General features: G+C 39.3%; 1 protein-coding gene across 2 annotated transcripts in view; it reads right to left on the bottom strand.

Moving 5' to 3' along the window:
• The window catches only part of TRPM1 (transient receptor potential cation channel subfamily M member 1), a 71,319-nt gene extending 57,259 nt beyond the window's left edge, over positions 1-14,060 (bottom strand). For both annotated transcript variants that reach the window (XM_074966183.1, XM_074966184.1), the window contains exons 1-6: positions 13,940-14,060; positions 12,866-13,079; positions 8,274-8,398; positions 6,994-7,165; positions 3,617-3,791; positions 1,222-1,345 (exon numbers count right to left, since the gene is read on the bottom strand). In XM_074966183.1, coding sequence (XP_074822284.1) covers positions 1,222-1,345; positions 3,617-3,791; positions 6,994-7,165; positions 8,274-8,398; positions 12,866-13,079; positions 13,940-13,942 — 813 coding nt within the window. In that variant the 5' untranslated portion in view covers positions 13,943-14,060. The remainder of the gene's footprint in view (positions 1-1,221; positions 1,346-3,616; positions 3,792-6,993; positions 7,166-8,273; positions 8,399-12,865; positions 13,080-13,939) is intronic.
• Between the last annotated feature and the right edge of the window lie 1,189 nt (positions 14,061-15,249).

Here is a 15,249-nt window from a genome sequence, read left to right as displayed (position 1 = left end):
GAGTACTTGTGGCTCCTTAGAGACTAACCAATTTATTTGAGCATAAGCTTTCGTGAGCTACAGCTCACTTCATCGAAAGCTTATGCTCAAATAAACTGGTTAGTCTCTAAGGTGCCACAAGTACTCCTTTTCTTTTTGCGAATACAGACTAACACGGCTGCTACTCTGAAACCTGTCATAAAGGATAGGAGATGTTCTCTTCCCTCAAGAGTAGAGCTGCACCTCTTTCCAACTAATGCTCTGCCTAGTTACTCCTCTCAGTCTATTTCATGGAGATGTGGCATTGCTTCACTAGGGACAAAATCAGGTATAGCAGAGATAAGGCAATTGTCCTAAATTTCATACTAAAAGCGTGGCACACCTGGTTACTGTAGGTAGTTAGGAGAGAGGGGTTTGGTATTTCAGTTCCACTCCCACCTCTAAAAATAACCAGCATTTAGAAAAGAAAAAACAACACTGAAAATGGAAAAAGCTAGACTTAGCCAGTTGAAACTGCTATTAAAAACAAAGCTGTTAAAATGTCATTGTTTGAAAGTGGCTGCTTCAGCTTTGCAACCAAAAAGAATTAACTGGAAATCTACCCCTTGACACTAGGGAGGATATATTCATATGATGAAAATATGAAAAAAATTCCACAGCTGCAATTAACCAAGTGGAAACATTCATTGGTTCATTTTGCATGCTAAAAACAACAGGCTATAACCCCATGAGTACAAGCACTATTGACGGATGATGGATGAATACAATAATGAATCCAAGACAATTTTCTTTTCCTTACTAGTGAGTTTCTCCCCTGGTGGGACTTGAAGGAGTGTGACTCGATGTGGATAATACTGTCATGGCAAGCATGGATCAGGAATTACATTGATGCTTAAGAACACTTAAAACAATTTTTTCCCCCAGGACTTAAAAAAGACAAGACAAAAAGATTAAAATCACTTCTTCTGGGAATCCTTCCTCCAATTATCTTTTTACTATCTTCTGCACCTGATCCTCCCATCATGTCTATTTTAGGGCCCAAATCTGCCATTAAGCTGGAACTTGTTTGACATGGGAGTTTGGGCATGATCTTGCCTTAGTTTATATTTGTGAATCACTGTATATATTTCTGGCACTCTGTGAATGAAAGATAAATAGTAATAATATGTAAATGGCATTTGAAAGGAAGGGTAGGGTTGTACTGAGGTTAAGGCATTCGTGAATGAATGTTATGGCACTTACAAGTTCCTTCTTTTTCATACACTCCATGAGAATGACAAACAGCTGATGGGCTTGGTTCCGGTTGTAGTTGAAGGTTTTTTGAATGGTTACTAGAAGCTGGTCCCTGAGGGATTCACTTATTATCCTAAAAGAAAAATAAAAGAGAAAATACCTAAAAATAATATAAATTATACTCCATCATTAAAACAAACAACAACAAAACTTTTTACATCAGTCCAGTTTCTTTGTTTTGAGAACATATAATTTATCCAGGATCTTCCTATTTTATGATATAAGATTACGGGACTAATGAAAAGAGTTAGCAGTAGTCTCATGAGAGCCATACCAAAATTGGTTCCCGTATGTCTGAAAATCTTAACACAGGAACCAAAAACTGAATGGCAAGGAGCCTGAACCATCTTTTCATCCACAGAGGTGATAGCCAATGATGCTACATGTTCTGTACCTCCATGTGAGGATCAGCCAAGGAGTTCAGTATCCAGAGATCTCCAGAGGACATTTTACATTAAAATGCTGCAAATGTTTTTCTGTAAAGCTGAAGAAATGGGATTTCGGGGAGAGTGGGATGGGTGTATTGTGTCATGCTACTGAGTGCTACTGTATTTGTAAGTGAGTTCTTGTCAAGGGGAGCCTGGAAGCTCATACAGACTATTTAAAAATACGAAGTATAAAGAAAAATATATATAAAAAAGTTGAAAATGTTTCAGCAATGTTTAAATGATTTGATTTGGGCTGTGAAAGTAACACGAGATGTAAGCCCTCCAATCTTAACTGGTTTCTTCATAAAACATTTATTTCAAGAAGATGGCAAATATTACCAGCAGGCATTCAGAGCAGCAAAACTGCTGAAGCTACAAAATGTAGATAAATTCAGAGCTCATCAGAAAATTATTCTCTCTAATATGAAAGCAGGGACTCCAAAGATTCTTCTTATCAAGCAACTTCTATAGCCTGAATGCAGTTATCTCATCATCATCTGATAGGAAAATTGGACATAGCATCATGCATACTGCAAGAGACAGCCATGCAGCAGAAAGCGATCAAACAGACTGATTTCTGATAAGTTCTTTCAATTAAATTTGAATACACTCGAGGAGACTAGAAAGATGCTGAAGGAGGGAAAACCGAGAAATGTGTTGGTGAATTAAAAATATTATTATTATTAGGTTTTTAACCATGTAAAAAACACCCCAACTTAAGTGTGTGAATTTAGGTGCCCAGCAAGATATTTATGCAAATCCTTAACTTTAAGGGACGTCAGCAGGACTACTCATGTGCTTAAAGCTAAGCACATGCAAAAGCACTAAGTATCTAGTTGAATCTTCACTGCAAAATAATTTTAAAAAATGCATCTTTTACATTGAGATCGCTATCTTGATGTCAAATCTTAGTGAAGACACGAGGCTAGTTTTTATCTCAGTTTAACAAGTCAAGCTCAACCTCAGGTTGAGCAGGGTGTACAGGTTTTACCTCAACAAGTTGCATCAAAGTAAAAATAACAGTGACTTGTCTCCACCTGGATTTAATTTCAAGATAGCTATCTCAGACAGATTTTTCTTCAGTGAAGGCGTTCGTGTTGTTTGACACCCCTGGAGAATGAAATTCTCTGTTTATCCATCGAACAGGTGTGACATTCTACAATAGCACAAGCTTCTTATAAAGGCCCTCTGCCAATTTACCTCAGTCCTGATGTGGAGGGTCATTCTTTGGCCCCATTTATGGCAGGTCTACACTTTAAATGCTGCATTGGCACAGCTGCATCGATGCAGCTGTGCTACTGTAGTGTTTTAATGAAGATGCTCTAAGCTGACGGAAGAGAGCTTCTCCCATCAGCTGAGTTAATCCACCTCCGTGAGAGGCAGTAGCAATGTCAGCAGGAGAAGCTATCCTCCCGACATAGTGTTGTCTACACTGGCACTTAGGTTGGTATAACTCCGTCACTCAGGAATGTGGATTATTGACACTGAAGTAATTCTGTCGTGTAGACCAATGCTTAGTTTATAGCCTCACTGCCAAGGCACCCAATAAATTGTAAATTATAGTGTCATTTGTGGTGAGGGATTGTGTGACAGTGACACTTACAATGATAGGGATGAGACAGCCAAACTTAGGTCAGTAGGTCCCAAAAGAGCCATCAGGTGGTAACAACTTTTAGTCATTGCCACCTGGGCTGGGATCAAACTGGCACCGAGAGCTGGTTGAAAAACAGGACATTTTTGTGAGCATTTTATCCTTTTGTTTTTAAAATTTAATTTTGTAACTTGAATGAAAGCTTGTGTCAAAATTTCAAAATTTTCAACCACCTCTACTGGCAACATAGAGGCAAACTGGGTAGTATCACCCAACCAACGCTCTGAGCCGTCCACAGCCTTTGTAATGGGCCCAAAAATCTTACCCCCCTTCTTCAGAATATTTGTGTGCAAAAGACAGAATGTCAGATGCTCGTCCACTGCCATCACAGATCACAACAGGGAGAGGTGGCTCTTCTCGCAGACATTCTAGGACGATAGAGATCACATTGGGACCCCCCTCAACTATGAGCCCAACCACAGGAACACCTTGTCCCAGTCCTGTAAAAGAAACAGGTGTGTCATTAAACACCAGTAACAGTGCTGGGTTTGTTTCAAAGAGGTGGAACGCTGTGAATGTGTATGAATTCTATGTTATGGCTTCCCAGTGAACCAGAGCAGCGAGAAAGCTTCAGGAAAAGAAATGGAAGGTGTGCATGATTGGGTGATGGCATGAAAGATATTGCCTACATTTCTCCACAGCCCCAAAAGAAAAAAAGCAAAATGTCTCCCAGCTGACTTTCTTCGGTCCTGCTACTTACTGTCTATTTATTCACACATGCAGTAGGTGATCCGTTTTGCAGTCTCAGTCGTGTGGGAATCTTGTTAGAATCCATCTGCAGCTAGATCAGCTATGCTAACTCTAATACCTTATTACCCCAATTAATATTCTGATGGCTCCAGTCTATTGTCTCCTTGCTACTTTTGACTTGTTTGGTCATCCTCAACATGATATCCACCTATGCTTTCTCTTCAGATAAAAGCATTAATTTGCTCTTTTTATCATTAGGTTGAAATGGCTGGCCGATGTAAGAGACGACAGCTGAGCATCCCTTTGCTGTCCCTGCCTCACTATGATCTCCAGGCATAGGATGACAAAGGGAAGCCCACAGGTCACATGGTCACTGGAATCTTGGTCACATGGTCACTTACACCTCAGGAAAATGCAAGGCAAAAAGCATTAAGTGCAAGCTGACTGATTTCACTACCCATGAGCATTTGGATCAAGTGCTTAATTCTGTAAAATGATCAACTTTTCATAAAGAGGTTGTCTGTTTTTTAAAAAGTTAACTGAGAGACTGTGGAAGGTACCACAACAGCAACCCTGTAGATTTAATTCCTCTCTCTGCAGAACAGGCACAGCATGGACAGCGGTAGGACACTGTCCCACCAGTGCGTCCTATATCTGATCTGGAGGGATCCCAGAGATTGGGTTCAGTCTTTATGCCCATTAAATCCTTTCACATCTCTGCTCAGACAGCCAACAAGGGTGCCAAATAGTGCCACTTGGGGTGCCTTATTTTTTAAATTATGTGGCCACTAGTAACTGGACTGAGGCTTCCCACAGAGCATGTTTTTATCTCCTGTACTTTGTCAGATTCCAACTTTAGTTTTATAGATGGTGAAATGACCAAACACCAATTAAACAAGAAAGGAAGCAAACCAAACTCCAGAAGTGTACACAACACAGGTGCTTTAGCCTTTACCTGACACTCTATTATGTTCTTTGGCTTTTTAAAGACCGTTTAAAAACTCCAATTAGTAGCTGCTATCAGTCCCTATGCCACTGCTATTTTGAATTGATTTCCTCTTATTTAATAAATAACAGCCACTGAAAGCTCCCTAGGATAATCAGCATTACCTGAGGCACTAAAGTATTCAGATTTATTTCAACTATTGGAAAGATTTTATTTTTAATGATTTTTTTTTAAATCATCACTTTTTTTTTCAATCTTGAAATTAAAAAGCCCCCTTTACATATACTAATTATTGTTGATTTGAAAAGTAATGGGCCAAATTCTCTTCTCAGTTACACCACTGTAAAAGCACTGCATTGCAACTGAGAGAACAGATTGGCCCACTGGCTGAAGTTGAGATTCCTCACAGGTTCAAAAATAAAAATCACATTACTTATGTAAAACCAGATTTTCTGACCCCAAATCTCCGTGTTCTCTGAAATTCACATCAAAGCCAAAGTTTATTTTTACAAAACCCTGGTTTTACAAAGGTTTCAAATATTTCATAAGACCTTCATGAAATTGGGGGTGTCAGAAAGAGAAAATAATTAGAGTCCTGCAAATCTGTGGATATCCGCTTTATATCCATGGATTGGATGCAGATACAAATTTTGTATCTGTGCATTGTTCTAAAAAATATTTCATATTAACTTCTTTCTCTCACCTCCCTCATATCCCCACCCCACACACCAAGCAAGATCACAGACTTTAAAAAGTAGAGTCAATTATTAATGATGGTGTTTTTCCTCCCAGTGATTTTTGGGTGAGGGGAAAAAAATCATTGACTATTAATATTTATTAGATAACATGGAGTATTTCCAAGTCTCGTTATTCCTGCCAGAGTTTAGGAATCCATACCTGGTGAATGCCAAATTCTCAAACTCAGGAGATCTAATTAACGTTTTTAATTGTTATTTTAAAAAAGTGTGCCCATTTCCAGTCCTCTGATAATAAGCTCAAGAGACTCAAACTTCAATGATATGTCTGAAGAGGCAGCAGAAAATTTTTAAAGCTGACATGTCGATGAATGCAGTTTTCGTTTTGCCCTTGTCTCAGTTGCAGATTCCCAAATTGGCCTCCTGTTTTGAAACATTATTCAATAACTATGCATTATTTAGAATAAAAATAATTACTGCTGGGCAACCACAAGAAAATCAGCCCAGCCATCTCTCTCATTTATCTATCTACTTTTTTATACATTTTTTCGAGATCAGGATGTTACAGAAGGTTCAGTGGAGAAAAATCACTAATCAAGCCTTGAGAGAAATCACATAAAATGCATCTGATAAATGATTTAGAAATGGATAATGGGGACGTAAGCAAGCAGCAGATCTGTATGAAACTTTACATGTGAAACCCTTAAACTAGGTGAGATTTGCCTAGGTTAGAGATTCATTAAAAATCCAAATCTCTGGTTACATTCATTAGAAGAATTGCAGAATTTTGATTGTGAAATTCAAAGCGAAACTCAAGGGATACAAACCCAAATAGAGAGAAATAAAAAATGTTAGCACACACTCTTGGAAACAGGAACCAGAGATTCACAGAATGCTGATTAAAAGGAATTAGATGAAGCATTATTCTCTGGTGTGTATTCAGTGAGGCCTCCGAACATTGGCTAGAAGTACACAAGATATCTATCTTTCTTTTCCTTCATGACTCTCTTTCACTTAAAGTCTTGTGTCATTGAATTCCCTTCTCTCTACTGTTCCTAACCTTCCCCTTCCTCCTTTTCTGACCCTTACTCTTCTATGTTTCCCTCCTGTTAGATTCAAGCCTTCTGTGTTAGTAATCAGGCAGCACATGTTTTTGTTCCAGTTACACTGATCTGATCAAGTTTCAGTCTCTGGTCAACAGCTGGCACAAAAAAACCTAAAGTTCAGTCCAACAAAAATATTTTTTTTTAAAATCCACTTATTCAAGATATTAATGTTCGCAGTTTGTCTAAAATCTCCCACTGCACTTACGTGTGTTAATTTTCTGAAGGGAGATGTGTTTTTCCAGTTGACGTCGCAACTTAACTTCAGCTCCATATTTACCAAGTGTGCCGTTGTCCGCTAAGATGAAGTGTGTATGAGAACTGTTGAGCACACAGAGCTTACTTAAAGGGTTTGACATTGTTTGGTAAACTCTTGACACCTGTCAAAAGGATACGTGCATAAAGATTAAAAAAAGGCTTTACTTGCTACTATATACACATGTTACAAACCCACAGCCACAATTTTCAACATAACGACATGCAGCACCAGGAAGAGAATCTAGTAATAGAGGCCTTTATAATCTGAAATAAAGACGAGTCTGTCTTTAGATGTCCAGCCAGTAACTAAAGGGTCTCTCCCTTGCTTCTTTACAAAGGCTGAAAACCTTCTCCATAACTATTGTATTGTGTAATTCCCTCACCCAATTTTACAACATTTTCTTCTGAATAACCTGGAGCCCCGAGTAATTCATATTCAACAACTGAGTGCCAATCTATAATAAATCCCATGTGTTGCACCTGTTTGAGCACCCTGGCTGTCTACAAAACTCTCAGCATATGGCATTGGGGTTAGAACCCAACACTTTCCAGTACGCAAAAAACAGGCCCCTGCTACTTCCACTAAAGTAGTACTTTTTTAGCAACACACACTCTACTTATTTTGTATTGATATGGCAGCAAGTGAAATGTATACATCGTAAGTATATCTTTATTGAAAAAGCGTTCTCAAGAGTAATCAGCTTCCTAGAAGGACACAGGCATTGTCTATCTATGATACATCTATTATATCTGTAGCTGGGCTGAAAACAGAACACGCTTCATAGCTTGCCTGAATTGTCCTTTGTGTCATCAACAGTAGCTGCTAGAGATCAGAGAGCCACGTGCAATATGCTGGAATTCAAGACTAAAATCAATCAACATCTATTAACCCTTAGGACACTGATGACAAATATACCCTCTCTCATGTCTCCATTGAGAGACTAAAGGTAAGTTATCACCTTCAGCTCCTTCCTTTCCTCTTTGTACATGGAGCAGATGCAACATACCTGCCCAGCTACTGTTACCTTCTTCCTCCTTTCCTCAGCAAAACATTTTGAGCATAATCAGATGGAGAATTTGTTACAATAATGTACACTAATTTTAGCTCTAGAAATATTCTGGAAAGAGGGAAAAACACAAATACACAAGAACTGCAAACAGATGAAACATGCATTTTGTTACACAGTTGATATCCCACTACATGAGAGTTTTCTTACAGAATAGACTTACATCTTTCCCAATCAGATCCTCCTTATTTTCCACAATGCCCCATGGTGCAATTCCTATGGCACAGATTCGTCCTCTGGACTTGGAAGAATGATCTTTCAAGGCATCTCCCACGTGGCGAATTACTCCTATAGGTACAATTCATTTACATTTATTCTTGACACTTCAGAGGCTTATGCTGAAGTGCTGATACGTACTTAGCTACTATTTTCAAACTTTACAGCGTAATATACTTGAAAGGCACACACATTTTTTTAAAACTGTTTTCAGAAAACTCTAGTTTCTGATAAAGCATCTTTTAAATAATATGCTTTGGAATTTTAAAAAAATCCTTAATTTTTTTATATTAAACAGTTTTCTGCTCCCTTGCTCTGTGTACAAGTGTCTTCACATCAATGGGGAGGAAGCACTGTAAAATACACAAAGGAAACAAACAAAAATAGCAAAAAGTAGTTTTTGGTAAATTTTTTCAATTCTAGCAATCTTAAATGCTACTTGTAACTAAAAGAGAGAGAATTTTTGTTGCAGAGAAATGTGAGTTTCAAGTTGATAGGGTCCATTTAAGTATAAAAAATATAAGATATGAGTGAAAAACGTTGTTATAACACTGCCCCTCATTCTATATTGTCTCTTCATTTTGTTGACACACTTACATTTCTCCTCCCTTGGTGTTCACACCTCAACTACTAGAAGAGGGCCTCATCCTCCCTGATTGAACTAACCTCGTTATCCCTAGCCTGATTCTTGCTTGCATATTTATACCTGCCTCTGGAAATTTCCACTACATGCATCCGATGAAGTAGGTATTCACCCATGAAAGCTTATGCTCCAACACGTCTGTTAGTCTATAAGGTGCCAGAGGACTCTTTGCCACACTTACAATAGAATAGCCTTCCAAGGGTATTGATGAAAGAACCATTCCTTGAATAATTTATAACTGAGGTGGACAAAGTACTGGATAATATACAATGGTAAATAATCCTGCACTGAAAAGGAGATGCATCTAAATGACCAAATAAGTCTTTACCACTTCTAATAGCTATGATTTATTATACACCAAGAAAACTCAGTCAACTTTACTTTAGCTTGAGGAAATGCAATAATTCAGATATTGCTCGGAAGTCCAGAAAACTAGAAATGGAGTGAAACAGTCAAAACTGAAGCTGAGGCAGGTAACAGCCTCCTATGAGTATCTGCACTTAGATTACACTTTGAAGTCGTAGAGCCCAAAGAGAGAAACCATCCTTATTCCAGTTGCCTTCTTAGGCACTGATCTTATATTGTAATGTGTGTGGGTGAACCCTGCATCCTCATGAAGCCCCACTGAAGTCACTTCAACCCCAGTCCTGCAGAGACTCACATTTGGAGCTTAAACTGACACACTGTGTTTAGTACCATTGGCTTCAGTTTTCAGAGTAACAGCCGTGTTAGTCTGTATTCGCAAAAAGAAAAGGAGTACTTGTGGCACCTTAGAGACTAACCAATGTATTTGAGCATAAGCTTTCGTGAGCTACAGCTCACTTCATCGGATGCATACTGTGGAAAGTTTAGAAGATCTTATTATATACACACAAAGCATGAAAAAATACCTCCTCCCACCCCACTCTCCTGCTGGTACTAGCTTATCTAAAGTGATCACTCTCCTTACAATGTGTATGATAATCAAGTTGGGCCATTTCCAACACAAATCCAGGTTCTCACCCCCCCCCCCCAACTCACTCTCCTGCTGGTAATAGCTTATCCAAAGTGACCACTCTCCTTACATTGTGTATGATAATCAAGGTGGGCCATTTCCAGCACAAATCCAGGGTTTAACAAGAACGTCTTGGGGGGGGGGGGGAGGTAGGAAAAAACAAGGGGAAATAGGCTACCTTGCATAATGACTAAGCCACTCCCAATCGCTATTCAAGCCTAAGTTAATTGTATCCAATTTGCAAATGAATTCCAATTCAGCAGTTTCTCGCTGGAGTCTGGATTTGAAGTTTTTTTGTTGTAAAATAGCGACTTTCATGTCTGTAATCGCGTGACCAGAGAGATTGAAGTGTTCTCCGACTGGTTTATGAATGTTATAATTCTTGACATCTGATTTGTGTCCATTTACTCTTTTACGCAGAGACTGTCCAGTTTGACCAATGTACATGGCAGAGGGGCATTGCTGGCACATGATGGCATATATCACATTGGTGGATGTGCAGGTGAACGAGCCTCTGATAGTGTGATATTGGCTTCAGTGAGACTATTCATAGTGTGTCAGCTTAAGCACATGCATAAGTCTTGGCAAGACTGGGGTCTTATTGTGTGTGAGATACAGCAGCAAGCTAAATGATAGATATCTAATAAATCAAACATTTCTTTATTTAAAAATTGTTCTCATCAAGAGCAATCACCATCTTATATTTGTGAGGGTCTTAAGAGGACATGTAATAAATACCTATGAAATATCTGTCAAAGAGGATCCCATGCAGGCACAGAGATCTGCCTGCATGCTTCATAATGCAGGATCAGGCCCTTTGTTTGCATACATTTTCTATGAAATAACCAATTACAAAGAGATAGTGTAATTAAAAAACCCCATCATATACTAGAAATATGGTCAAAAGAAATTACATCTGAATATGTTGAAGCTCAGTCAGTATCAACACAGCACACATCAAATAGATTAAAAACTGACTGACAGTGATGATTCCCCATTTACCATTACATTTTACAATCTGAGTGTATGTGACTGGTTCTTGGCCCTCTGCTATCTAACATTTTTATCAGTGACCCAGAAGAAACCAAAATCTTGCAGCTGACACACAGATTGGGGAAGTAATGAAGAGTGGGGCAAAAAATCAGTGGGTACACTGGACGAACATAAGAACGACCATACTGGGTCAGAGCAATGGTCCATCTAGCCCAGTATCCTGTCTTCCGACCGTGGCCAATGCCAGGTGCTTTAGAGGGAATGAACAGAACAAGGCAATCATCAAGTGATCCATTCCCTATCGTCCACTCCCAGTTTCTGGCAAACAGAGGCGAGGGACACTCGGAGCATGGTGTTGCATCCCTGCCCATCCTGGCTAATAGCCATTGATGTACCTATCCTCAATGAACTAATCTAGTTCTTTTTTGAATCCTGTTATAGTTTTGGCCTTCACAACATCCCCCGGCAAAGAGGTCCATAGATTGACTGTGTGTTGTGTGAAGAAGTACTTCCTTTTGTTTATTTTAAACCTGTTGCCTATTAATTTCATTGGGTGACCCCTACTTCGTGTGTGATCTGAAGGAGTAAAGAACATTTCCTTATTCATTTTCTCCACACCAGTCAAGATTTCATAGACCTCTATCATATCCCCCTTAGTCATCTCTTTTCCAAGCTGGAAACTCCCAATCTTTTAAATCTCTCCTCATACAGAAGCTGTTAATTAAAAATGTTAATCATTTTTGTTGCCCTTCTCTGTACCTTTTCCAACTCCAATATATCTTTTTTTAGAGGGGGCGACCAGAGCTGTATGCAGATTCAAGACGGGGGGTGGGCATACCAGGAATTTATATACAGGCATTATGATATTTTCAGTCATTCAATAAATTGCCCTGTTCTATTCACTCCCTCTGAAGCATCTGGCACCAGTTCCTGTCAGAAGACAGAATACTGGGCTAGATGGACTGTGGCCATTCTTATGTCCTTAAGAGGACAGGTGACTGATACAGAGCAAACTGGATCACTTGGTAAACTGAGTGCAAGTCATTTGTGTTTCAATACAGCCAAATATAAGCTCATAACATCCAGGAACAAAGAGTACAGGCCATGTTTACAGGATGAGGAAGCAATGACTTTGAAAAAGACCTGGGGATCATGGTGGATAATCAGCTGAACATGAGCTCCCAATCCAGCGCTATGGCCAAAAAGTGTTCATGTGATCTTTGGATATATAAATAGGGGAATCTTAAGTAGAAATAGGACAGGTTAGATGATCTCTGGTTTTGGCACTTGCACGACTACTACTAGTTCTAGTGTTCACAATTCAAGAAGGATGTTGAAAAATTGGAGAGGGTTCAGAGAAGAGCCAGGAGAATGATTCAAGAATTGAAAATCATGCCTTATAGTGAAAGACTCAAAGACCTCAGTCTGTTTACTTTGACAAAGAATGTTAAAGGGTGATTTGATCACAGTCTGTAAGTACCAACATGGGGAACAGAAAGTTGATAATAGAGGGCTCTACAACCTAGCAGATAAAGACATAACTAGATCCAATGGCTAGGAGTTGAGCTAGATAAATTCAGACTTGAAATAAGGTGCACATTTTTAACAGGGAGGGTAATAAACCTGTAGGACAAAATTACGAAACATTGTGGATTCGCCATCAGTGAAAAAATTTAAATCAAGATTAGATGTTTTTCTAAAAGATATGCTCTAGTTCAAACAGGAATTAGTTCAGGGAAGACCTCTGGCTTGTGTTATGCAAGAGGTCAGATGAGATGGTTGCAGCAGTCCCTTCTGGCCTTATGACCTATGAATCACTTATGCACTTTCATATCATCTACCACTGAGAAAGACCATATGTAGAAACATTTACTCCATAAGTCAAATTCAGAAGATGGTAATTTCTTACCAGTACTAACTCCTCCAGTGAAAATCCAGGCTCCTGTTGTCATGGCAGCCTTGATCAGGCCTTTCCCAAATACTTGTTTCAATTTAGGTTGCAATTCAAAATTCTGGAGGCCCCCATGGACAGAGATTAAAAGCTTGGGAAGTTCCAGTTGCCAGTCTTTCACCATGAGATGAAGCAGAGAATCTGGTTTGGTGTCATGCGACACACGTATATACTGCAAAATAGTTTGTAACAGTGCCTTAATATTATGGTGCTATTTTCTTTGTTATACCTTCCATTGACTGAGAATTGAGGAACCAACAAGTCTAACATGAGCAAGGAAGGATTTTAATGCTTTTTAAATATTGTATCACAAAGTTTCTCTATTGCTTGTAATGAGAAAAATTAGTAAGCCTGAGTCACATTGCACATTGAGGAGCTGAGAATGTGCTATTCATTACACAGGGAACAAATATTTGATAGTAGTCAATCTAGCAGAGAAAGATCTAATGCATGATCCAATGGCTGGAAGCTGAAGCTAGAAAAATTCAGACTGGAAATAAGGCATACATTTTTAACAGTGAGAGTAATTAACCACTGGAACAATTTACGAAGGATTGTGGTGGTTTCTCCATCACTGGCAACCTTTAAATCAAGATTGGGTGCTTTGCTAAAAGATATGCTCTAGGAATTTTTTTTGTGGGGAGATGGGGGGTTTCTTTGGCCAATGTTATATGGGAGGTCACACTACATGATCACAGTGGTCCCTTCTGGCCTTGGAGTCTAGGACTCTATGAAATCTATGAGTAAAAGAGGTTGCCATTTAAAAAAAAAACAGCTTGGGTTGGAAAGGGGAAGTACTAAGTTTTCATTAGGAATTTGAACTAGGGGAAATTACCTTCCTGAAAAAGATCAAGATGTTTTCTTTGGTTCATTGAATCCTGATTTGACTACCAAACTAGAGTCCTTATCTACATAGCAGAAGTTGGCTTATGCAACATTTTATCCTATTTCATTATTTTGTTTGGATCAGGCCCTCAGTGAGCTGGGGATCTAGATGACAGATGTTTGTATAGCATGTGTTCTGTTCCTTACCATGGCCTTATTTGAATGTCCACCTCCCTGGAACTCAAGATTTCCATAGGCATCTGTTGGACATGTTTGGGTGTGTTTACTGACGGACCATTTTTCTGGCTGAGGTTCCAATTGCTTTGTTTCCTCTCCATTTTTGTTAGCTGCTGTACTTGGTGGAATTGGAATATGCTGACTAATAAGCTGGCCACAGCAGCACCTGAAACCAAAGTCAGATTTTGCACCAACGATGAACATATTGTCTCCAATATCTGATAGTGTCACCTTTAAAAAATAAAACAAACTCCCCCAGAAACAAAAATTTAGATTTCAGACACAAAAGATTCTGGCTTACCTACCTATTTTATACCTGGCGTATAGGACTTTCTGAGAGTCACTGAAACACCTCCTATGAGCCATACCAAACCCACTTTTCAGAGGTGCCAGCTCACAGGTGTTGCTTAGTGCTTAAGGACTAAATATTTCACGTCACTTCTGTAAGAGGATTGGACCCTGAGGGTCTGGTTCCTGTGCCAGGGGAAAATAGCAGCTGTATGGAGCCTGTCTCCCTTTTTCTGCTGCTATCCACTATGTGGGTAATCTGTGCAACAGCAGAAGGGGGCACCTTGAACCCCCTTCCACCTCTGGGCGGCCACTCAAGCAGGGCACAATTTAGCCAATTGATAATACAGTAGCAGTAATACTAAGTATTACAGTACAACTACATCCAGAACAATGAGGCCATGCTACTATCTTGCTTCGTGAACCAGGATTATACCATTCCCTTGGCTTCTCATCTATCTCAGAATCCAATGTAAAGTTGGGTTCTGATTTTATGAAATCTCCAAGGATTTGCTACATTCTGCTTCTCTGGCCTTATTGCCATCTTCTTCCCCTAACACTCATTCCACTCCTCCAGTCTGGGTCTCCTCTCTGCTCCTTTTCTTCTGTTCTATGCAGAATGTGCAAGTGTATGAGCTTGTCAACACAGTGGAGTAATGCTTAGGATGTGTGATTTCTAAAGCGCATTAATGTGTTGCACTGTGCAGACCCTGCTGGTCTCAAACAGTACTATATTAAAGCACACTATGGTACTTTTAGTGCACTCCAGCAGTTTCTACATGGACTAACTAATGAGCAACGCATTAGTTTGTTTTAGAAATCCCTCCTCCCCCAGCCCAGCATATACTGCTGCTCTGTGAAGACAAGCCCTTTGCCCCACTTTCACTTTTGCTCCCTTGGCTTCTTTCCCTCAAGCACAATGAATAAAAATCAGCTCTCAGCTACATCATGTAAATTCAGAACAATTCCATTGACTTCAGTGATAAGTATTG

Source organism: Natator depressus, chromosome 10 (assembly GCF_965152275.1).
Source record: "Natator depressus isolate rNatDep1 chromosome 10, rNatDep2.hap1, whole genome shotgun sequence".
In the NCBI taxonomy this organism is placed as follows: Eukaryota; Metazoa; Chordata; order Testudines; family Cheloniidae; genus Natator; species Natator depressus.
Note: the sequence above shows the minus strand (reverse complement) of the source record. Positions and strands in the feature narration are given on the sequence as shown.